Source organism: Lathyrus oleraceus, chromosome 4, assembly GCF_024323335.1.
Source record: "Lathyrus oleraceus cultivar Zhongwan6 chromosome 4, CAAS_Psat_ZW6_1.0, whole genome shotgun sequence".
Taxonomy (NCBI): domain Eukaryota; kingdom Viridiplantae; phylum Streptophyta; class Magnoliopsida; order Fabales; family Fabaceae; genus Lathyrus; species Lathyrus oleraceus.
In genome coordinates this window covers 377,378,118-377,401,904 of record NC_066582.1, presented here as the reverse complement: position 1 = coordinate 377,401,904, position 23,787 = coordinate 377,378,118, and the positions used below count along the sequence as shown (strand labels likewise).

Below are 23,787 nucleotides of genomic sequence, written 5' to 3'. Positions count from 1 at the left end.
AGAGGGGCATGTCAAGACCACTTCACCAGACAGCCAACACGGCCTGTCGTGTTGCCTGACATGGCCAGTGTTGGCTTAGACACCTCATTTTTTAGTTTTTGCTGTATTTTGGCACAACTGATCCCGGAGGGCATCTTGGACTTTTGCTACATCAAATTAGTCATCGATAACTATTTAGGGGATTTTTTAATATGGAGAAGGGAGTTTTCACGATCACAAATTAGAGACGATAAAGATTGAAGCGGTTAAAAGCGGCGAAGAACGGAGATCCTTCAAAAGCGGATGCGATTGAAGATCAACGAAATTCCCATCCTTTTGTAATGTCTCGTTTTTATTTTGTATCTTATTTGAATAATATGAGAGGCTAAACCCCCCAATGCCAGGGGGTCCCTGAATTGATCGTGTAATAACTCTGAAGTTATAATTTCCTTAATACATGTTATTTGTTGTTAATTTCACTGTGTAATTTGCGTAATGCTTTCTTTATCAGAAAAATCAAGATTGATGTATAGTTAACAATTAACAGGATTGCAATTGTTAAGGGTTTTACACAGTGAAACCAAAGTAGATATCACCTAGGACTAGGGATACCCTATGGTTACCGGTTTATTCTTGTTAAAATTATAATTGCTTGGTTTCATCATAATTGCCTAAGGACTTAGAGGTTAGATTGAATGATCAAAGGTTTCCCTCTGAGGACTTAGGGGGAAACATTCTTAAGATCTGGTAATTGAAACAATTTTCATTATTAAGGAGATATACACGCAAGGGTAATTACAGGAGATTTTCATACACCATTCTTGGCATATTATTATAACTTGTGAAAAGATTTATTTTATTTTCTCTTGCAGTGATCTTTTACAAAACCCCAATTATTAGTTTTGTTCAATTGAGTAACAATTTACACATATATTACTGCGCAATCCTCGAGATCGGTCTTTGGGAAACATCCCTATTATTACTACATCGGCAAAATAGTACACTTGTTATTTTCCCGATCAACTATCTCATCCATGTCAGCAGCAATAATACAACTGACGTTCATAACACGTTGGGGTTCAATAGATAATATAAAGCCAGAGCTCACATAGTGATGAGCTCTGACCCACTCCGATTAGTGTGTAGAGTGTGGTGCAAGAAGTAAGTCCATGCCTTTAGGACAACATCCAGATCCACCACAGCCAACTTCCTAGGAATCGGGGTAGAAGCAGTCTACCAATCTCTTTCCTCAAGTTCCAAGTGATCCAACATCGCTCGGTAAGATCAACTAGTCCTAAAAGACATCTTCATCAATTGATACTCTCAATTGGGCTCCCTAAACTTCATCTTTGGTAACTTTTTCACCATTTTCCAGTCGTACTGGATATGTTTTCCTCTGACCCAAGAAATCAATTCAAGTTCTGCAGTAGCATCTTCAGAAGGGGGTCAGTAAGCATTTGCATAAAAATCCAATACCATCTCTTTAGCCAGTGGTTGGATTTGACTATTCAGATAAGTCAATTTATGGTGCTTCAACATAGAATGAATGTCATGATGTTGGTCAGGGTGAAGTTTAAAAGTTCTTTCCTCTTTTCTTATGCTATATAAGTGGGACTTAGAGACTTGAAGAAAAAAAAACAAGTATGCTACAACAATTTGACAAGTTTGTTTCTTTGTGAAAATATATCAATTTTGTACACAGTTTTTCTTTAAGTAATTATTTATCATGTGTGTAAAATATGCTTGTGTAGAATTAACTTGTAACACACCAAATATTTTGCAAACTGTTTGTTTGATTCCTTAAGGAGACTAGGGTATAGTCAGACTCTTAAAAAGACAAAGAAGGTTGTTCTTTGTGAATCCTTAAAGAGACTAGGGTATAGTCGGATCCTTGATAAGACAAAGAAGGTTATTCTTTGTGATTATTGTAATCAATTGATTATAGTAGATTAAGTCCTTGTGTATAAGGCAAAACCACCTTGGCTGGTGGACTGGAGTAGCTTTGAGTTTCAAGCGAACCATGATAACAATACTTGTGTTTTTAGCTCCTTGTTATTAACTTTTTAGTGGTGCTCTTGAGTTGGCAAAAATATTTTGTTTTGTAAAACCCAATTCAAACCCCTCTTTCTTGTGTTTTTCACACCTTCAATTGGCAGGAGATCCCCGGTTCTAATTGTGATATAAAATTTATCAACACTTCACCGTGTTCAGCACCAGTCCAGTTTTTGTGTGAGAAACAATGGTTGCTGCTAACGTTGTTAAGAACAATGAGAGAGATCACTACAGTGCAAAATCACCAATCTTTGATGGTGAGAAATTTGATATTGGAAAGATAGAATATAAAGTTTCTTTCTTGGTTATGATGTTAATCTCTGGGATCTTGTATCGATGGCTACGTTCACCCAGTTAATGCTGAAGGAAATAAATAGTAAGAAGTGCTATGACTGATCAACAAAAGAAAGATTTCAAAAATCATCATAAGGCCAGAACTAAATTGTTAAATTATATCTCTTATACTTAGTATGAGAAGATAAAAAATAAAGATTCTGCCAAATCCATTGTTGACTCTCTGAAGATGACTTGAGAGGGGAATGCTCAACTAAAGGAGACAAAGGCCTTGGCCTTAATCCAAAAGTACGAGGCATTCAGAATGGAGGATGATAAAATAGTTGAGACTATGTTCTCAAGGTTTAAGATGCTTATTGCAGGACTGAAAATTCTGGACAAAGGATACTCTATAGATGATCATGTCAAGAAGATTATCATAAGTCTCCCTAAAAAATGGAGACCTATGGTAACTGCTTTGAAGCTGGCAAATGATCTTAACAATATTAGTCTTGAAGAACTTCTTAGTTCTTTAAGAAGCCACGAGATTGAGCTTGAGGAAGATGAACCTCAGAAGCAAGGTAAATCTATTGCGTTAAAGTCCAAGCCTGAGAAGACAATAACATATCAAACTGAGGAAGAATCAAAAGATTCTAATGAAGACTCATATGAAGATGAGTTGTTTTTTATTTCTAATAGGGTCAACAAACTATAGAAACACATGCAGAATGAACCAGGGAAGTTTAGAGGAGCCAGAAGGATTGTTGGTCATTATGATTCTTCATTTGGACAAAAGAAGCAAGGTTTTGAAAAAGAAGTTATCTGCTTTGGGTGCAAGGAGCCAAGCCACTACAAAAATGAATGTCCTAAGCTGAAAAAGGACAAAAGGCATAAGAAGATTTTTTCTAAAGGCAAGAAGGGGTTGATGGCTACATCGGATGACTCAGAATCCAAAGAAGAAGATTCTGATGAAAAACAAGCCAACATTGCATTGATGGCAACTACAGTTGATCCAGAAGGTTCAGAAGAACCAGAAGACAAGGTGATGACATAATCAAAATCAGACTCCGATTCTAAAGAGGTATTTTCTAAAATATCTCATTTTGACTTAGAATTATGTCTTTCTAAAATACTGGAAAAGTACTAAAGTCTTTAGAGTAAGTACAAGGACCTTAAACAGGTCAAAGTAGTTGCTTCTGAAACTCTCAGTGAGCTTGAGAAAGATATTTCCTCTCTAAATGAAAAAGTTTTTTCTTTAGAAAGTAACAACTCTACTTTGAAAGGCAAAATTTCAAAACTAGAGGAGGAAATAGTCTTAAAAGATTCTGGTACTGATTGCATCATTAGATATGACAAAGCATTCTAGTACTTTTTGGCTAAAAGCATAGATAAAAGCAAAATGGATTCTTTAATCTATGGAGTTAGCAGAAATGGCAAGAAAGGTTTAGGTTGTATAGAATCTTTAAAACCCGACGAAGGTCAAAAGGTAAAACCAAAACCTCTATATGAGCATTTCGTTCCTGCTAACACTGAACTTGATGTTTCTGCACAGACACGAAAACATACAAAGGGTAAGAACTCAGTTTTGAAACCTAAGTATCATGCTCAAATCCCTTATGATTATCCTTTTGCTCAAAGACCCAAAATTGTGAGAAACTTTGGCAAAACTAACAAAAGAGGATCCAAAAAGTGGGTACCTAAGGATAAAATAATTTATGTTACAGATACGCTCAGCAACTCAGCTGAAACATCAGTCATGGTACTTGGGCAGTGGATGCTCATGACATATGACGGGAAGAAGGTCTATGTTCCAAGATTTGGAACTTAAGCCTGAAGGCTTTGTTGGTTTCATAGGAAACCAAAAAGGAAAGATCATTGGCTCCGGAACTATTGTTAATAGTAAACTTCCTTTTATTACTAATGTTTTTTTGGTTGATGGTTTGATGAATAACCTATTGTCTATTAGTCAACTTAGTGACAATGGTTATGATATCATTTTTAATTAAAAGTATTGTAAGGTTGTTATATAGAAAAATGGTACAATCCTTTTTAATGGGAAGAGAAAGAACAAAATTTATAAAATCAGACTTTCTGATCTTAAGGATCAAAATGTAAAATGTCTAATGTCTGTTAATTAGGAGAAATGGGTATGGCACAACCGTTTGGGCCATGTTAGCATGAGAAGGATTTCTCAACTAAATAAGCTTAGATTAGTCATATGCTTACCCATCTTGAAGTTCACTTCAGATGCTCTTTGTGAAGCATATCAGAAAGGCAGGTTTTCTAAAATATCTTTCAAAGCGAAAACTGTTGTTTCTACCTCTAGACGATTAGAACTTATGAATATTGATTTGTTTGGACCAGTGAAAATTGCCTCTACCAATGGAAAGAAGTATGGATTGGTCATCATTGATGACTATAATTGATGGACTTGGGTAAAGTTCTTAAAACACAAGGATTAGTCACATTCTGTGTTCTCTACTTTCTCTTTACTAGTGCAAACAGAAATAAATTGAAAAATATTCAAAGTCAGAAGTGATCATGGTGGCGAACTTGAAAATAAACATTTTGAAAATCTTTTCTATTCAAATGGAATCTCCCATTATTTCTCCTATCCTAGAATTCCACAACAAAATGGAGTTGTAGAAAGGAAGAATATGAGCTACAAGAAATGGTATGCACCATGATCCAAGAAACTAATATGGCTAAGCATTTATCGGCAGAAGCAATTGTCATACCCTCAAATTTTCCATACCCCATATCAATCTCTTGAGCCCTTAACCTTAAGCATACATCCCATACATATCATCTCATATGCATGTGTACTTAATGATCACAATAATCCACAAGCCTAAGGCATGTGATTCATCTACAAAGCCCTAAGATCCTCTAATCATGTTGAGGTGTACCCAAGCCACCTTAACCCTAGTCTCATCCTCAATCAACCCACAAAGCTTGGAGGATCACTCAAGACATCTCACTCACCCCCAAGTCCAATTTGGGTGGTGAGTCCCCTTTGAAAAAGCTCCAAGATTCATCTGGTCACCCAACAACCAAACCCTAGCTCTTGATCCTCCGTCTAGCTTGTATAAGTCATGATTCACCATGGATATTGACCATTCCATGAAGGACCTCTAAAATCCAAGGTTTGTTCATGCCCCGTACCCTTTAAACATCTCAATTTGATCCCTTCATCTTAAACCCTAATTCATTTGACCTTGGTTCTTGATGAAACTTGTGGCTCAAGAAACCCTAGTTTGAGGATCCCTTGATCATTGAACTTGCTCATTTTTTTCCATCCAATCACCCAACCATTCATTCAACATCATTTCATGTCAATTACAATCAAATCCACCATTTAAACATCCATTCGATCCATGTTACAAGTGTTTGGTTCATACATGATTTTTCAACTTTCTATGACTTGATCCACCCACCAATTTGACCTAAAACTATTTCACAAAGGTCCAAACTTAATTTACCATCATGGTATGATCATTTGAACTCAAAACATCCATCATTGTGCCTTGGGAATCAATAAATCACAAAATCACCAAATTAGGTCATGTTGGTTGGTCACATTTTGGCAAGAATGACATATGGGAAGTTCCAAAGACCATAACTTTCTCATTTTTCAAGATTATTAAATTACACTTAGAGCCAAATGTCCTAAATAAATTCCTATCCAACTTTGTTTCAAGGTCCAAAACCTAATTCATTGAGTAAGGGGTTCAATTTTGCTATTGGCCAAGCTGGTCCACCATGCCCACCATGCCCCAAAATCATGTCATGACCACTACTTTGACACATTGTCATTTCCAAACCACAAACCCTTTTGAACTGGTCCTTTTTTAATTCAATCAAGTTCATGTAAAGGAACAAATGGCTAAAAATTGAGACAAAATACACAAGCCTATTTTATTTGGCCTTGGTTCAAAGTTGCTGACTTGCCATGATGCACAAACTAGATGCAATCAGCCAGATTTTGCAATTGGGTACACCGAGTCCTCAAACTCTTTCCTTATGATCCTAAATTTCCACCAAAACTTTGAAAATGGTATTGTGGTAGGTTTTGAAATCAATTTCGACATAGAAACCTCAATTCAATCCCAAGCACACTTCTAAGTCATATGCCACTTCTGATCAAACCTCCACATTCTCCCTCCAAAACCATCCACACATCCTCTCTATAAATAGGGGAGGTGTTCCACTTTAGAACCAAGATCTCAAGCCCCTCAAACCTCTACTGCATTTTCCACTTATAGCTTCTAAAACAGAACATCAGGTTTGAGTTTTAGTGAGTCTCAACTTCAAATAACCACCTAGAAACCTTCACCAACCATCCTCCAAGCTTTCCAAACACTTAACTCCCCTCCCTCAAACCTCACCTGACCGGAGCTATACCATCAAAAAACTCCCATAAGCTACTTCTGATCAGGTAGATTTCTCCAACCCCATCATCCAAACAAGTTACTACTTCCCTCAAAATGTTACTCTGATCATTTCCCCCAACTTTGCAACTTTGACTACTTAGCATTTGGAATTTAATTTTTGTTTTAGGTTAAGTTCATTGTTCTTATTTTTGAGAAAGAACTCCACACTTAGAGCCAACCAATGACTCATGAGTGTGGATGATGATTTGTTTTGGTTCATGTAATGAGGTTCCATGAAGAAATCTTGTTGATTTTGCTTCTTTCCAACCTTTGATTTTCAAAAATCTCGAGGTTGAAGATGACACTATAGTCGTTACCTCGTGCTGAATTCAAATTCAAAAAGAAACTATGTCATGCTATGATTGGTTGTTGAGCGCCTGAATCCCTTTTAAATATTGTTTATTTATTTTATTACTTCGGTGTGGTTGGTTATCACAACGGGACTTGTGGCCCAGTGGGTGAGGGGATTGATCCCTTCATGACCCTAAGGTCAGGGGTTCAACCCCTAGCGTGTACATTCTGCTCATTTTATTTTTAACTTGTTTCATTTTATTTATTTATTTTCTACATTTATTATCATTTTGATTTTGTTTTTTAACCCTAACATTTTTATTATTTTGAAAATATGTTGAACATAAACCCCTTTTATTTTTGTCTCTAGAATTTGTTAGTGACTTGCTTTATTTCATTTGAGTTATTTTTAGTGGACTTATGAGGTCTTGAACTTATGGACTCATGAAATCTACTTAAGTCATGACATGTTTGATTTAGGGTTGATCAAAACCTTCCATACTTCAAACCTACCATTAGAAGATCAAGTGTTCATCCATGGTACTTTGAAGCATGGATAGGTTGCCCCCTACTTCAAATAACATTCAAGTACTCATCATCATCATCATTATCATTGTATAAACTTCATCATGCATATTTATTATTTGTCTTTACTTTATTGTCATTGTACATCAAAAACAACAAAAACATGATAAAATGATAAGACAAAAAATGATTCATTTCACTTAATCCACTTGGACTTAGAGGGTCTCATCCTAAGACCTTTGATTGAAGGCATTTTCCATTATCTTTATGATACTTTGTGAACTTTGGGTTTCATCTGTACTTACATTTTGGTTGTAAGAATGGCATCATGGCACCACCTTAGGGGAGCATGTTTGTAAGACCATTATCCTTTATTTATCATATGTCACTTTTGCACACACAAGGCTTTCTCTTGGGCTACCTTAGAATGATACCCTTTATTTTCTTATTGGTTACTTTGCACTCATGTTGCATAAGCTATGTTTCTTAATCAAATAAATAAACCCTTGATTCAATGTCAAGTGGCTTTTTCTTAATCAAATTCAAAATACTTAATAATTACGATTAGTATTGTGCGTCGCGAGCCTTAAGTGGCGGAAAATGAGTGAGAATGAAGCATTCCTACCCTTACTCTGATTATTTTGGACGCAAGACACTTGGCTTGTTATCTAGAATATTCACCTCCACCCCTAGACTTTAGTGCAATCTAATCATAAACTCATTTCATAAACCTTTGTTTAAGGTAAAATCAACACAACCCATCAAACCTATTATTTGTGCCTTAGGGAACCCACCCCGAAAACCATTTTCTCAAAGGCAAAATCAATCAAACACACAAATATTTTCTACTCCAATCTACAGAGCTCTGATTCCTCATCCCCAAATGAGTGATACGTAGGCACAAGGACCACAGTCTTTGGCGAACACCATAATAAAAAACCAAAACCCCTATCTTTCACACACATCCTTTTGAAAATAAAACAATAACAGATAAATCCCCATGTGTGTAAACAACCTAAATGGTTCCCATGGAATACCATAGACGTGAGGGGTGCTAATACCTTCCCCTTGCGTAACCGACCACCAAACCTTAATCTTGGCTGCGAGACCGATTCCTTATCCTTTTATAGTGCTTCTCGTGCGTTTATCTTTTGAGGATTTTATCAACTATTTGGTGGAGACTCTTCTGATCATTTGTTTAGTCCATCCATTTCACTCGTTATCGCGAAATCTCAGTAGCGACAACTGGCGACTCTGTTAGGGAACCAATTTTCTCGTGAGTCTAGCCTAGTTTGGGTTGGTTTCCTTTTACGTACATGGTTGCTTATGTGTTATTTTTTTGTATATAATATTTTTATTGCTAACCTGTGTTTATTTTCTATATTTGTCCGTTGGTCTGTAACTTTGTTCCCATGACGAAGAAAAATTGGAAGCAATAATGATTGCAAAGAAAACCTTGTGTGAAAGACTATCCACTCGAGTCTGAGAGCTTGCTTGAGATAAGAGAGGTTGAGTAGTATTGGTCCGCGAGGTGCCTTCCTTGTTAGGGTCGTACGAGAACCTCGCTTAGTGGTAGATTCTCTTAAGGGGATTGATGACCATCGTGCTTTCGGCGTAAGCATCCTTTCATTTACTAGAGTCCATGAACCTGAGACCCCCTTTTATAACATTTAACTATGGCCAACCTAGATTGATGGTCGCGTAGTATAGGTCCCCGAGGTGTCTTCCTCGTAGGGGTCGATATGAAGATCTCACTTAGAGTATATTGTAACACCCCCCAAACTACTACTACTTAAATACAACAACAATTGCATAATCAGAGTAAATTAAAGCATGTATACACGAGGGCATCACATTTACTTCTGCCAGAAACAACATATGTCATGGTCACATACAAGTAACAAATTATAAATCAAAACCAAATAACCAACACGCAAACTCATACAGCGGAATAACATCTCTCTTCATAAATGGTAAATAGTGATGATTCCCATAAATCATCTACCATAAAATATCATTTTGGGCCACAAGGCCACTCAACATCAAAACCGACATATCCAAATAACAAGATAAAAGAGATCACAACAATATCTCTCAACATCAAAACAAATACAAATAATCCCATAAACCCAAGTGTTACACGACCAGAGCACTATAGAGTACCTAGTCAAAACACAACAAGAATTAGCCTCTGAATCTAATCCTTCTGCGAAGCACCACTATCTCCAGTACCTGAGTGATGTCGCGATAGAACATCATTCCAACAGAAGGGTGAGAATTCAAATCATTATAGAAAAACATAATAATATGAAATGTATAACAAACATACATATATTATTAGAATTCATCACACTTCATACAAACATGCATCATATCATCTTATTAAAGAATTGCATGTTTACCATCATACGACATGGCTCAACAATCCACAAGTATTCATTTATAAATACTAAACGATGTACAAAAGTCATATTTCACAACATATTTATTTCATGTACATATTATCATCCATCATCATTTACAAATCATCATCAAATATGTATACAACTTTCACATGATTCCATAATGTATACAAGTCACCATTTCATCACATATATCACAAATATGCACACATATCACATCAACAACACATCAACAATTCATATCAATTGGATCACCTAAAATCCACGTATATGCATATCTACCAAAATCATATCCACACAATCATATCACATAATCACCACTACAACAAACAAGACCTTAGACAGCGCTTTTTTTAGCCTTAGACAGCGCTTTAAAGCGCTGTCTAAACCTCCGCTGCTAAAGGTTTAGACAGCGCTTTTTTAAATCTTAAAAGCGCTGTCTAAGCCCCCCCCTTAGACAGCGCTTTGGCCAAAAGCGCTTTATAAGACCCTCTTATTTTAAATTTTTTAGGTATACCTTAGACAACGCTTTTGAAAAGCGCTGTCTAAGCCCCACCCCTTAGACAGCGCTTTGGCCAAAAGCGCTTTCTAAGACCCTTCTATTTTAATTTTTTTAGGTATACCTTAGACAGCGCTTTTCAAAAAGCGCTGTCTAAGCCCCCCCCTTAGACAGCGCTTTTGCCTAAAGCGCTTTCTAATCCCTCCCTTAGACAGCGCTTTTTACAAAAGCGCTGTCTAAGGTATACGAAAATTTTTGAAGCTTTTGTTTTAAACCACATTTTTTCCAGGTTTATAAACCAGAATTTCTACCTGTTTTCAACCAGATTTTGACAGACAATTATCACATTTTATATATGCCATTTTGGCCTTTTTTCTACCAATTTTTGGCTAACAAATATATATATATATATACCAATTCAAACCAATTTTGCCTTAAATGTATCAAAGTATATACAAATTTATGTACACATTTACAAGTCATAACATATACTACAAATGTACACATTAATTACACAAATTTATGAACAAACATTGAGCTTTATCATGAATTGACACCACTCCTCTTTGATTTCGTCCACTTGATCCTTTGTATAAAATGCACACTTGAATTCATCAAAGTACTACATAATAATATAACATATTTTGAATTAATTCCAACTATTTAATTATATGAGATATGTGTAAATATAAAAATAACTCATAAGTTAGAAATACATACATCGGTGGGAATCTTTAATCGGCCCAAAGCAAGAGTATCTCGCATAAACCTCAACATGAAATACCCGCAATCTATTTGATTACGTTGTTGAGGACACTACATATGAAAAAAAAATATGGATTATAAATCCTAAGTTTCAGAAAATTCACAAACCAGTCAGCAAATTCAAACAGTAACAAGTAGTCGTATTTAATAACAACTTGTATACCTTATGGGGCCTGTCAGTTCCTGGAATTCTAGGCTCCCTCGCAAGGACCAAGAAACGGGTAACATTTTCATCATCATCCTATAAAGATAGCAAAAAACACCTCCACTTTAATCTTGACTTAGACCAGCAAACTCAGATATGGTTTAGCAGCTCAATCTTCCAAAACGTTATTACCTGAATTCCTTCAGCAAGAATGTCCAGGCCGTATATTTCTGCAGCTCGGGAACTTGCAATGGCTCCGGTGTGTCTTACACAATTTATGGCCACTGTCTGTCAACAAAATCTCAATAGTTATGACGCGCCACTCTACAAACTAGTCCATATGTACTTTCACACAGAGAAAATTCTTAATATACCTTAGCAGCAACGGCAGTATCCTGGTCACGAACTTTATCAACACCTAAATCGTTCAGCACCGTCCTACATTGAGCAAGAGCCTGCATATGAAAAGTTCGGTTATTCATAGTCAATATGTAAGCATATTCTAGAGATACAGTTTGCAGTATCAGGAGTCTGCACAAATCATAAATGACGACATTGTTTAGATAAGCCAATAGATTCCATTGAAAATACGTTTGATGCAATCTGATAAATTGTATTAAACAAAAGTCATTGCAGATTTTAAAGCATATCTATTATTCAGCGTGTTTGAATAGGAAACATAATGTATCATTTCATTCATTACAAGATTGTACATGATAACCAACCAACCTGAGGATGACTCACAACACTGACGAGTTCCTCCATTGTCACACCGGGCAATCCTAAGAGACAGTGGTTAGCACGCAGCTGCACCTCTCCGACAATATTCAACTTATGTTGAAGAAGTAAGTCATAATTGCGATGGATGCTTCCATCCGCAGAATTTTCAATTGGTAAAACCGCTTTATCAACCAACCACAGTTCAACTGCCTAGAGAAAAAATATGAATATATCAATACAGCAGTTATAATTCAGAAACTAAAGCGTCAAGCAAGTCATAAATTGAATAATGGAACCTTAAATGCAGCTTCGTAATCGTCACATGGCACAGTCTCACAATTTGGATACGCTTTCAAAGCTGCATCCTCACTGTATGCTCCCGGTACTCCCTATATCGAACAAATGATTCGTCAGTAGCACAACAAACAATGTCATGTCATGGATAGTTCAGCTGAATAGTAAATACAAACGCTTGCTTACGCACGATACCTGATAAGCCACGCGCACCTTTGATCCATCACTTGCAGAAGACGAATCATCAATTGATGTTAATGGCTCTGCAACAATTATACGATTTACATCATCATGCTACGGAAAACCAAAAATCATAAATTTCAACTAGAGATATATAAGTTCACAGTTGATAATCAATGATGATATTATAGATCAAAGAGATAGCAAATGAATAACAACTCACTGGGAAGCATGTTGATGTCTATGTGAAAGCCCTTGGAGTGATTCTGATAAGCAGAATGAAGGAATGGCTTTTGATCTTCAACAGGAATGATAGCTCTCTGATGACAGAACTTGCAGATTCAGAAAACAAAGGAATCAGATTCGAAGAATGAGCCTCAAGCACAGCCAACAACTTGTAATAATCACTCAACTCATTCTGCAAAGCAGAACAAAAAGCTTGGCCAACAGTTCCCACATCTTCAGTCTGAAAACGACCCAAACTCTACTCTATGTACCCAATAACCTTCTTAAACAAAACCCCTAACTCACAAAGCCTATAAACCATACCCGTAGTTCCCCTAGAAACCCTAATTGAATCCAACAAAACGTAACAGTTATTCTCATTATCAAATTTCACATACTTACCATCAACTTCTTGACAAGCATAAAGCACATCAGTCACCATAGCCTCTTCCGTCACATCGTTTTCTTCCTTAACCAATTTCACATACTCATGAAACGCAATGTCGCGGCGATTATTAGGATCCTTAGCAAGAACAACAACACCGTCGCTCCATCCCTTATTTTCAATACGGCGTGGACCAACGTTGTTATCGGAGATAGTTAAATTCGGAAGAAAAACGGAAGCATCGAGTTGAGATTTAACGGCGGTTTTACGATCTTGAGAAATGATATTGAAGAGATGAAGTAGGGCCCACTTGTTATCAACATCGGCGGCTTTGGAAACGAATTTGGTATATAGGTCAGCGAATGATAAGGCTTCAGAGGATCTACCTTCGGTGGCGAGACGGCGTTTGATGGATTCGACGATGGCGGCGGCATCGGGGGTTACGGAGGGAGTGAGGTGGCTGGAGAGAATGCGGTGGGCGTAACGGAGGGAGTTTTGGAAGTGAGAGGAGGTAGGGTTTAAGGGTGGGGAATTTGGGGGAAGGTTTTGAGAAAGTAGATGGTGGACGAGAGCTTTTACTAGATCTGGAAGCTTTTGTTGTTCTTCTTCGTCGTCCATTGTTGCCGGCGAGATGCGAAACGGTGTCGTACTGAGAGTGGTTTTTTTTCTTTCTGTATTTGATTTTTTGGGGACGGAGAGAATGGTGTTTGGGTGAGTGATTGAGTGATTTTTTTTTAATTTTTTGGTGGGCGCGGAAATGATTTCTTTTTTTGGGTTAATAGTGGAAATAAATGATTGTTTCAAGTGTTTGTTGCTTGAATATGCAACTATGGATGACACGAGTTATTAGTTGTAAATTACTCCTAACTTTTTTTTTTAATTGAAAGACTTTAAACAGCGCTTTCTCAAAAGCGTTGACTAAGGTCTATATTTAAAAGCGCTTTCTAAAAGCGCTCTCTAAGGGGGGGTCTTAGACAGCGCTTTCTAAAAGCGCTGTCTAAGACCCCCCCTTAGACAGCGCTTTCATTATTTTTTTAGAACATTTTCCGTGTTTTATTTTTATTTTAACCTTAGACAGCGATTTCTTTTAAAAGCGCTGTCTAAGATGCGCTGTTAAAAAACCTTTTTGGCGTAGTGCACACAAATAACAATTGACACCGACACGTGCGACTCAATGTGATATGCATGTGGATCCCATCCGTTATCATTTCCGGCTTGCCGAGCATCTCTCAAATAGACTAGATAACCACCTCTAAAGCTCGATTCGGCCTTAAGCTTTCAAACCTCATTCGGCGTTAGGTTTGGGACAAGCAAATAATCTACACGAGATTACCCAACATTGCCTCTTTCATAGACTCATGCTAGTGTAAGTGTGAAACAACAACAAGACTCATGCAATTAAGACGATCGCAACCCCTTAATCATACATAAGCATACCACGTCCAACATGTTCACAAAATACACCTAACATGACTTCAATCCCAAACAATACATTAAATATCATTCATCATCTCATCACAACACATTAACATAAAGCAAACAAGTCAATTCATGTTATTCATCAAATTCACGAATTCACATAATCATATACATAATTTCAAGTATTATGTTTCTTCATAAAATCCATCTAAAACCATCCAATACATGTCAAACAATAGAAAACATGTCATTCACATTCACCACACATACAACATACATCCACATTAGGACTCTTTTGATAAAATATTAATCTACTGTTATCAAAATGAATATCACGTTATAGATAATATTTTTAGCTTCATAACAGTCCAAACGGAACCTCAAACGGAGTTACGGTTCAAAAGTTATTGAATTTACAAGTTTTTCAAAATGCTGTTAAAACCAGAAAATCTGTTGTTGCGAAAATGCTGTCAAAAACTAGAAAAACTACTGCTGCGAAAATGTTGCTGTCCAGCATGAATTTTTATCATAAAACCATATTAATCCATCATTTTCATGAAATAAATAGTTATACAACCTATACATATCATATATCAACTATTATGATCATAGAAACAAGACTTTAAGCTCCACTAATTTTCACCAAAATCTCAAATCAACAATTTTCAAGTGAAACTCAAACATGCAATTATATACCAAATCTATAATGGTTTCTTATTTATATTATAATAATTATTAATAATAAAAAACCAATTTTAATGTGGTCCATAGTTTTGGGATTTTGGTTTTGAAAAAGGTATGATTTATTTTGGTTTTAATGTAAATTGATATGACCATTTAATTGGGTGGTAATGAATTTTAATGGCTTTAAATTCTTGATGGTAGAATCAAGCCTATAAATAGTCTTTGGTCCCCAAAACTTTCTTTCATCAGAAAAGAAATACACCATCTATATTGAGAGAGCAAGAGCTTGGAAGAATCAAAGGCAGTGCACTCACAACACTGCAACAATGATTGGAGGTAAAATCTCTAATTCTATTTCCATATTTTGTTTTATTGATCTTGTTGTTCTTTTATTATCAGGAACATAGGATCAATATATGTATTAATCTAACATTTGGTATCAGAGCTCGGGAATATCACATCGAATATCAGAAAAATTAGCAGGTTGAGAACCTAAAAATATAAACAAAATTGATGTCAAAATTTGAGGCATAAATATTATCCAAATTGTATGTATTATCAATATAAACATACCATAAAATAAATCTTACAACATAAAAATTACCTGTGGGCTAAATTTTAATGTAATAAGATTTAAAAATTGTTTTCGATAGATTTTTTTTCAAACCTCACACTTTACGTGCATGATATAATTTTGTTTTTCTATCCAAAATTAATACTTTATGATAAAACTATCAAATTATGTACCAATTCATAATTCCTGTGGGCAAGTTATGAAATTTTTTTAACATTTTATCCCAATTAATCATACAAATATAATAAAAATTCCTCTAAGATAAAATTCATTATACCACGTATAATTAATTACAATTTTATGTCTAATAATTTATGTGATCTCAAAACTTTAAAAAAATAATCTCAATTAATTTAAGGATGTTGTGGCTAATCCAAGTTAATCAAAATTATAACGATCACTAGACATAGTAACTCAATTATATGAGAGAACAAAATTAAATAAATAAGATCTCTTATACAATTGCTTAACAAAATAATAACATTATAAATCAATTTTAACTTATGCACAAATTTAATTCAAAGATTAAATAATAAGGCATAATGATCAGTAAAAATGAAATCATATGGATATGAATAGAATCAAAATACATGTTTAACAAAGCAGCCCAACGGTAACATAGATAACTATAAGGTGTGGAAGGAAAGAATTCTCCTCCATCTAGGATGGATGGACATAGATTATGCTATTAGGAAAAACGAATCACCTGCAATTACAGATGAAAGTACTCCAGCTGCAATCGCACTATATGAGCGGTGGGAGAGATCCAACCGGCTCAATGTGATGTTCATTAAGACTAAGGTCACATGTGGAATACATGGTTCTGTCGATCAGCATGACAATGTCTGTGATTTGCTGAAAGCCATTGACGATTAGTTTGTCACTTCTGAAAAGGCTTTGGCAAACATATTAATTATGAAATTTTCCTCCTACCGACTCACCAGTGTGAAAGGTGTGCGTGAGCACATAATGAAAATGCATGATATTTCAGCTCAACTTAAGAAACTTGAGGTTAATATGTCTGACTCCTTCCTGGTGCACTATATTCTGAACTCTCTTCCGTCTAAGTATGAGCCTTTCAAGATCTCCTACAATACACATAAAGACAAATGGTCAATCAATGAATTAATGACCATGTGTGTTCAGGAAGAAGAAAGACTTGTAATGGAACAGAGTGAGAGTGCATTGCCGACAAGCACTCGCGGGAAGAACAGAGCTTTCAAAACTGACAAGTCACAAGTCAATCAGAAAGGGAAATTCAAAATACCACCGCAAGGTGATATCAAGAAAGAAGCAAAGTGCTACTTATGTAAAAAGGGAGGACACATGAAGAAGGAATGCCCTGGATTCAAAGAATGGCTTGAGAAGAAAGGGTATGCAAAACCTAAGGAAGCCAGTGGGAAGTGAGCGGTATGTCCTATCAGGAAGCACGATGGGCTCACATGTGGAAGCTATTGGAACTTGCAATTTAATTTTGAATAATGGTTTTGTTTTGAAATTAGAAAGGACCTTTTATGTACCAAGTTTCTCACGAAACTTGATTTCAATTTCTAGACTTGTACCTTTTGGATATTCCTTTAATTTTAAAGACACCTTGTTTGAATTATTTTATAATTCAGAATATGCTGGGAATGGTATATTGTCTGATGGTCTTTATCGTATTAATTTACAAATCAAATCCATTTATAGTTCAATGCATGTTCAAATTGGCACTAAGCGGTGTAATATTAATGAGAATTCTTCTATGTTATGGCATCTGAGATTAGAACATATCTCCATAGAGAGAATTAAAAGGTTAGTAAAAGATGGGGTACTTAATACTCTAGATTTTGCTGACTTTGAAACTTGTGTTGACTGCATTAAGGGAAAGCAGACCAACATATCTAAGAAAGGTGCCAATAGAAGTTCAAGTATATTAGAAATAATTCATACAAACATATGATGTCCTGATATGGATGCACATGGTCAGAAATATTTCATCACTTTCATATATGATTACTCACGATATATGAATATTTATTTGCTTAACAATAAAGATGAAGCATTAGATGCCTTCAAAGTCTTTAAGGCTGAAGTTGAGAACCAATGTGGAAAACAAATAAAGATAGTGAGATCAGATCAGGGTGGTGAATACTATGGTAGATACACTGAGAGTGGACAAGCACCTGGTCCATTTGCTAAGTTTCTTCAAGAACATGGAATTGTTGCCCAATACACCATGCCCCGTTCTCCGAACCAAAATGGTGTTGCAGAAAGAAGAAACTGAACATTATTGAACATGGGGCGAAGTATGCTTAGCAACTCTAATCTTCCTAAATCATTGTGGAATGAAACACTAAAGACGACTGTGTATATTCTAAACCGGGTTCCATCCAAGGCTGTCCCAAAGATACCATTTGAGTTATTTAAAGGATGGAAGCCGAGTTTACGACATATGCGCGTTTGGGGATGTCCGTATGAGGTGAGGATTTATAACCCACAAGAAAAGAAACTAGATCCGAGGACCATTAGTGGGTATTTCATTGGATATGCCTAAAGGTCTAAAGGTTATAAATTTTATTGTCCATCTTATACAACTAGGATTGTGGAGTCAAGAAATGCAAAGTTTCTTGAAAATCATTTGACTAGTGGGAGCGATCAAATCAAAAATTCAATTTCTGTGCATGATCATATAGAGTATGAACCTTCCACTTCAAGTAATAGATTGGTTACTATTTACAACATCCCTCAAGTTCAAATGGATGTTGATCAACCAATCATCGAGACTCCACAAGCTACTGATGATCCAGTAAATCAAGTTGGTCATCAAGATGATGAACAATTAGTTGAACAACAAGATCCACAAGAAAATGTTGATCAAACATTAAGAATATCTACTAGGACAAGAAAATCAGCTATTCCTAATGACTACGTTGTGTATCTACAAGAATCTGACTGTAATGTTGGAGCTGAGAATGATCCTGAGAGCTTTAGACAAGCCATGAGTTGCAAAGAGTCAAATTTGTGGTATGATGCCATGAATGATGAAATGAATTCCATGAAAAACAACTACGTATGGGATCTTGTAGAGTTACCTAATAGGGCAAAGGCCATTGGCTGTAATTGGGTCTTTAAAACCAAGAAAGATTCATTAGGCAACATTGAGAGATACAAGGCCAAACTCGTTGCTAAAGGATTTACTTAAAAAGAGGGAATCGATTACACTAATACTTTTTCTCCTGTATCTAAGAAAGATTCTCTTCGTGTCATCTTGGCATTAGTTGCACATTTTGACCTTGAGTTGCATCAAATGGATGTGAAAACAACCTTTCTTAATGGTGATTTAGAGGAGGAGGTTTATATGAAACAACCTGAAGGTTTCTCTTCTAATAGTGGTGAGTATTTGGTTTGCAAGCTTAAGAGATCCATATATGATTTAAAACAAGCCTCTGTTCAATGACATCTTAAATTCCATGAAACGATATCTTCATTTGGGTTTATTGAAAACCCCATGGATCAATGTATATACCAGAAGGTCAGTGGGAGTAAAATTTGTTTTTTCATTTTGTATGTGGATGACATACTACTTGCAACCAATGATAAAGGTTTTCTACAAGAGGTGAAACAATTCCTCTCTAAAAACTTTGATATGAAGGTGTAACACCTCAAAATTTGCCCTCCTCTCTTGGGACTAGTTTAACATATTACATTTCATTTTTAGGGCATTAGTCATTGCATATTGCATATCATGAGAAATAAATAAGTCATCCTCCTAAGTCTTTCTCAGAAGATAGAGAGGTCAAGAGATTCAAGCCTGAGGGTCTTCATGGATTGATCACCAGCCATCTGAGGGTTGCTCTTCAATTAGGGTTTTATTGGTTCCTCAAGGAGGTGGAGCATTATCTTATTGGTAATGGTACATCATCATCATCATGGTCTTATCATCCTCAAGGGGTTCATTGTGCCTGATCATGTTCCTTGGGATTAGGGTTTTGACCTCTGGTCAACCCTAATCAATGGCATTCTCCCAACCAGGGATTTTCAAGGAGATGGGGTCTTTATTGAGATGGAGGTCATCATATGATTTTATTAAGCTTGTACAAGCTAGGGTTTCATTTTGGAGTCATTTCATCAAGTGGTTGAGGCTCAAAATCATATGTGCATGTTCAAGTCATCTGTCAGCTATAAAAGTCAACTGCAAGTCAACTGAGGGCTTGGAAGTGGAGAAATGAGTTTCAACATTTCATTCATGTTCAAAAGAGGCTTATTTGTCATTGCAAATATATATCTTGAGGAATTTGAGGTCATGGCAAAAGTTGCCAAAAATGGAAAGTGACCCATAATTGAAACTTTCCAAAAGTGAAAAGTTTTTTGTTCAAATTCAACTTGAACTTACATCACCAAAAAAGCTTCAAATGAAATTTTATCCAACATGAAAGTTGAAGATCTCTTTCTCCCATTTCCAAAAATTCCAAGATCATGAATTTATGATGGATGGTTGAGGAGATATGGTCAAATCATTGTCAAGTGTGCATGGGATTTCAAATGGCCATAACTTTTGATTCATAACTCCAAATTTGGTGCCTCTTTTTCTAAAATTCTTCTCATGACAGGAACTTTCCAAAACAATCATCATATTGCATGAATTTCCATCACATGATCATTTGATTTTTCAAGCCATTTTTGGAGGGAAATTCACAAATTTGAAATTTATGCATCATGGGAGCAAATCACCATTGCCATTGTGTTAATTGGAAGTTTTTAAGTGGATTTAACCAAGCAAATGTTACTGTTCACGTTGGATTACTACATGCACCATGCAATTTTTCAATTTTTGTCAAAACACCTTATTTTTGCTAATTACCATTAACCATTGCTAATTAACATTTTTAGTGTGATTAGTACAGCATATAAATACCATAATCATAACAGAATTTGGGAGGTTAATCACAGTTTCACATTTCTAGATCTAGTTTCTCTCTCCCTCCAAAATTTTCTTCAAACCAAATTTCAAAATCCTGCAACATAACACCTTGTTTTTGTTGAAGATTCATGATCAGTGAGTTGATTAGAGTGTGAATCAAGTATTGGTTTGTTGAATTCGTGCAAGAACCAAGCATTTGAAGCTCAAAACTCAAAGATGGAAATTGATTATTAATCTAGATCTACACGTTCTCAAGCTTCCTTTTCTTCATCAAACATCATCACAAGCATTCTGGGACTGATTTGGATCATCTGGAGCTTTGAATCGTGCAAAACAAGGAACCGCTCTTCAAGAGGTGAGTTTTTTGAGCTTCATAATTTCACAATTCATGTAGATATTCTTGTGGATCTTACTTTGCTGATCGTTTTGATATAAATTTCGTGCGATTCGGATAAAAATTGAGAGAGATATGCTTGATTGAAGTTTCACATGTCAAACTTTATTTGCTTCGATTTGCATGAATCATGTTGAATTAGGATTAATTGATGCTTGATCTATTATCTCCTTTGCATGAGCTTCGTTTTGGTATAAAGTTTTTGAAAATCTGAGCATTTCTGGAAATCTGGAAAAATCTGGAAAAACTCCATTGAAGTTCATGAGTTTTCTTCGTGTTCTTCATGAAGAAGATGAAGATTCATCATTTGCGTCGGTTTTTGTGACGGTTATAACCGCCGCTATTTCCCTAGGGCTTTTCAACCAAAACGACGTAGTTTCATTGCTAGGCGCGCTCCTCATTTGAATCTCAACCTGGTTTGATTCCCAGCGAAGACAAATATTCAAATCCATTCATATTTTATTGCCTTTTCCTCCAAATTTCCAATATATGTTCATCTTGATTTTCATTATTTTTTCCAACTTGTAAAATGCATTTCAAATTGAAAAGTGATCCAAAAAATACCTGGTTTTTGCTAATTGTTCCTTGAGATGTCTAGTTTTTCATGATGATTTTTTCTGAAGTTGTGCATGGCTGAAATTTTATTTGCTCTAGGTTGATTGATCATGTATGCATATGTGACCTTGCCTTGCTCTTTCTATTGTGAAATGCTTGATTTTAATCCAATGGACATGAAATTTTACATGATGATTCTAGACACATTTATGGATGTTTTGGTCTTGGTTTGGCATTTTTTCCATTTACCATTTCTGTTTTATGCATGTGTTAACTTGGTGTGACAATTTGTGTCACACCTTTAATTGTTCAACTTGTGCAATTTAATTTCCATACCAATTGATATTTGATGCTTCTGATTTTTTGTATGATGATCATGTTAGATGTGTTGAATGCCCATGAATTTTTCCAGAATTATTTGAATCATTTCTGTTTTGATTTGGAATTTTCATTCATGATGATCAAATATGAGCTTTGAAATTGCCTTTAACTTCTCTTGATCATGAAATGCTTTTGATGGATGATTTTGATGTGAGCCTTTTTAGGACATGTCAATATGTGTTTGAAGTTGTATTGTGCTGAATTTCAGCTCCTGTTTTGAATTTTTTCTTCATCTTTGACCCTAGGCTTTGACCTAGTGGTGTATACTTACATGTGAGCTTTGAATTTCAGGTTCAAGCATCCAATAGTACATGGTTGATGATGCTTCATCATTTGAATGTTGATATTTGATTTTGATTGCTAACATTTGCTGTTTTGTAGGTTGTTGATAATTCACTTGAGTTTGCCTTATGGCTTATATTTTGTACATTGGGATTGTCTGTTTGTTATTGACTGTTGTCTGTTTGTCTGAGTATTGTACTGATTTGTTTAGTTGTTTCCACAGGTACTTAAGTTGCTTTAAATTCATTTGAACTTTGCTTTGCTTTGCTTGGGGTTGGCATACCACTGAGGTATAATTCCTTGATCTTCATGTGTGAGTGAGGAGTCTGACGTAAGTCCAGCGATTGGCAGTCGGTTTCCTGTGTGTTTCTTTGGTTTGGAGTCTGATGTAAGCCCAGCGGTTGGCATTCGGTTTCCTGTGTGCGTTTGTTTGTTTTTTGTTTGGAGTCTGACGTAAGTCCAACGATTGGCAGTCGATTTCCTGTGTGTGTGGAGTCTGATACAAGTCCAGCGATTGGCATTCGGTTTCCTGTTTGTGTTTGTGTGCTTGGAGTCTGATGTAAGTCCAGCGATTGGCATTCGGTTTCCTTGTTTGTGTTTGTTGTTTGGAGTCGGACGTAAGACCAGCCATTGGCAGTCTGTTTCCATTTGTGTGTTTCTTTTGACGTCTCAGCGTCTGTGCGTGTGTTTTGTTTCGGCGTGCGTTAGCCGAACTACGGTAGCTCTGATTCTCATTCCAGATGAGATACGTAGGCATGGGATGTGATGTCCTAGCGAGCCCGTTCCCCATTTCCCCGAACTACGTCGACTCTGATGTTTGTTTCTGACAAACTACATAGGCCCAGGATGCGACATCCTGCCAAGTCCTCTCCACTTCCGTCTCCTTCCACCTGTGTGCTTATTCCAGTGTGTGTGCATTCTTTGAGCAGTTTCTTAGCAACCTTATTCTATTTCTTTTGAGCGTGGATCCCGTCGAGTACGACGGATGTGAGGGGTGCTAATACCTTCCCCTTGCGTAACCGACTCCCGATCCTTGTAATCTCCGGTCGTAAGACCATTTCCTTTCCAGGTTTACTTCGAGCGTTTCCTTTCCCTCTTTTGGGATAAATAACGCACGGTGGCGGCTCTGTTTGTTTGTCTTTTCCCGCCGATTGTTTTTCGCGGATGCGACAGCTGGCGACTCTGTTGGGGATCTTTGAAGTTGACCTCTTGCTGGTCCATCTTCCCTAAGCGAGTCACTCCTAGCGCTCTCTAGGGTAGTTTTGGTTGCTTTTATTGCTCTATTTATTGCATTTATGATTATTATACTGTGTATATATTTACATATATGTTTACATGCATCATACTATCATTGTGCTGTCTTCTGTACAGGTTGGTTCCTCTGATTTTGGGGGGTGTTCTGAGTGGGGCTAAAACCCAGGCCCGAG

General features: G+C 36.2%; 1 protein-coding gene across 1 annotated transcript; it reads left to right on the top strand.

The window, feature by feature from the left end:
* Positions 1 to 16,814: 16,814 nt before the first annotated feature.
* LOC127137610 (uncharacterized) lies at positions 16,815 to 17,252 on the top strand. The gene has a single exon (XM_051064058.1). The coding sequence runs from the start codon at positions 16,815 to 16,817 to the stop codon at positions 17,250 to 17,252; it is 438 nt and encodes a 145-aa protein (XP_050920015.1).
* Positions 17,253 to 23,787: the final 6,535 nt, after the last annotated feature.

Excerpts from the sequence above, each read along its gene's own strand:
- LOC127137610 (XM_051064058.1), top strand. The coding sequence starts at position 16,815 with ATGAAAATGCATGATATTTCAGCTCAACTTAAGAAACTTGAGGTTAAT.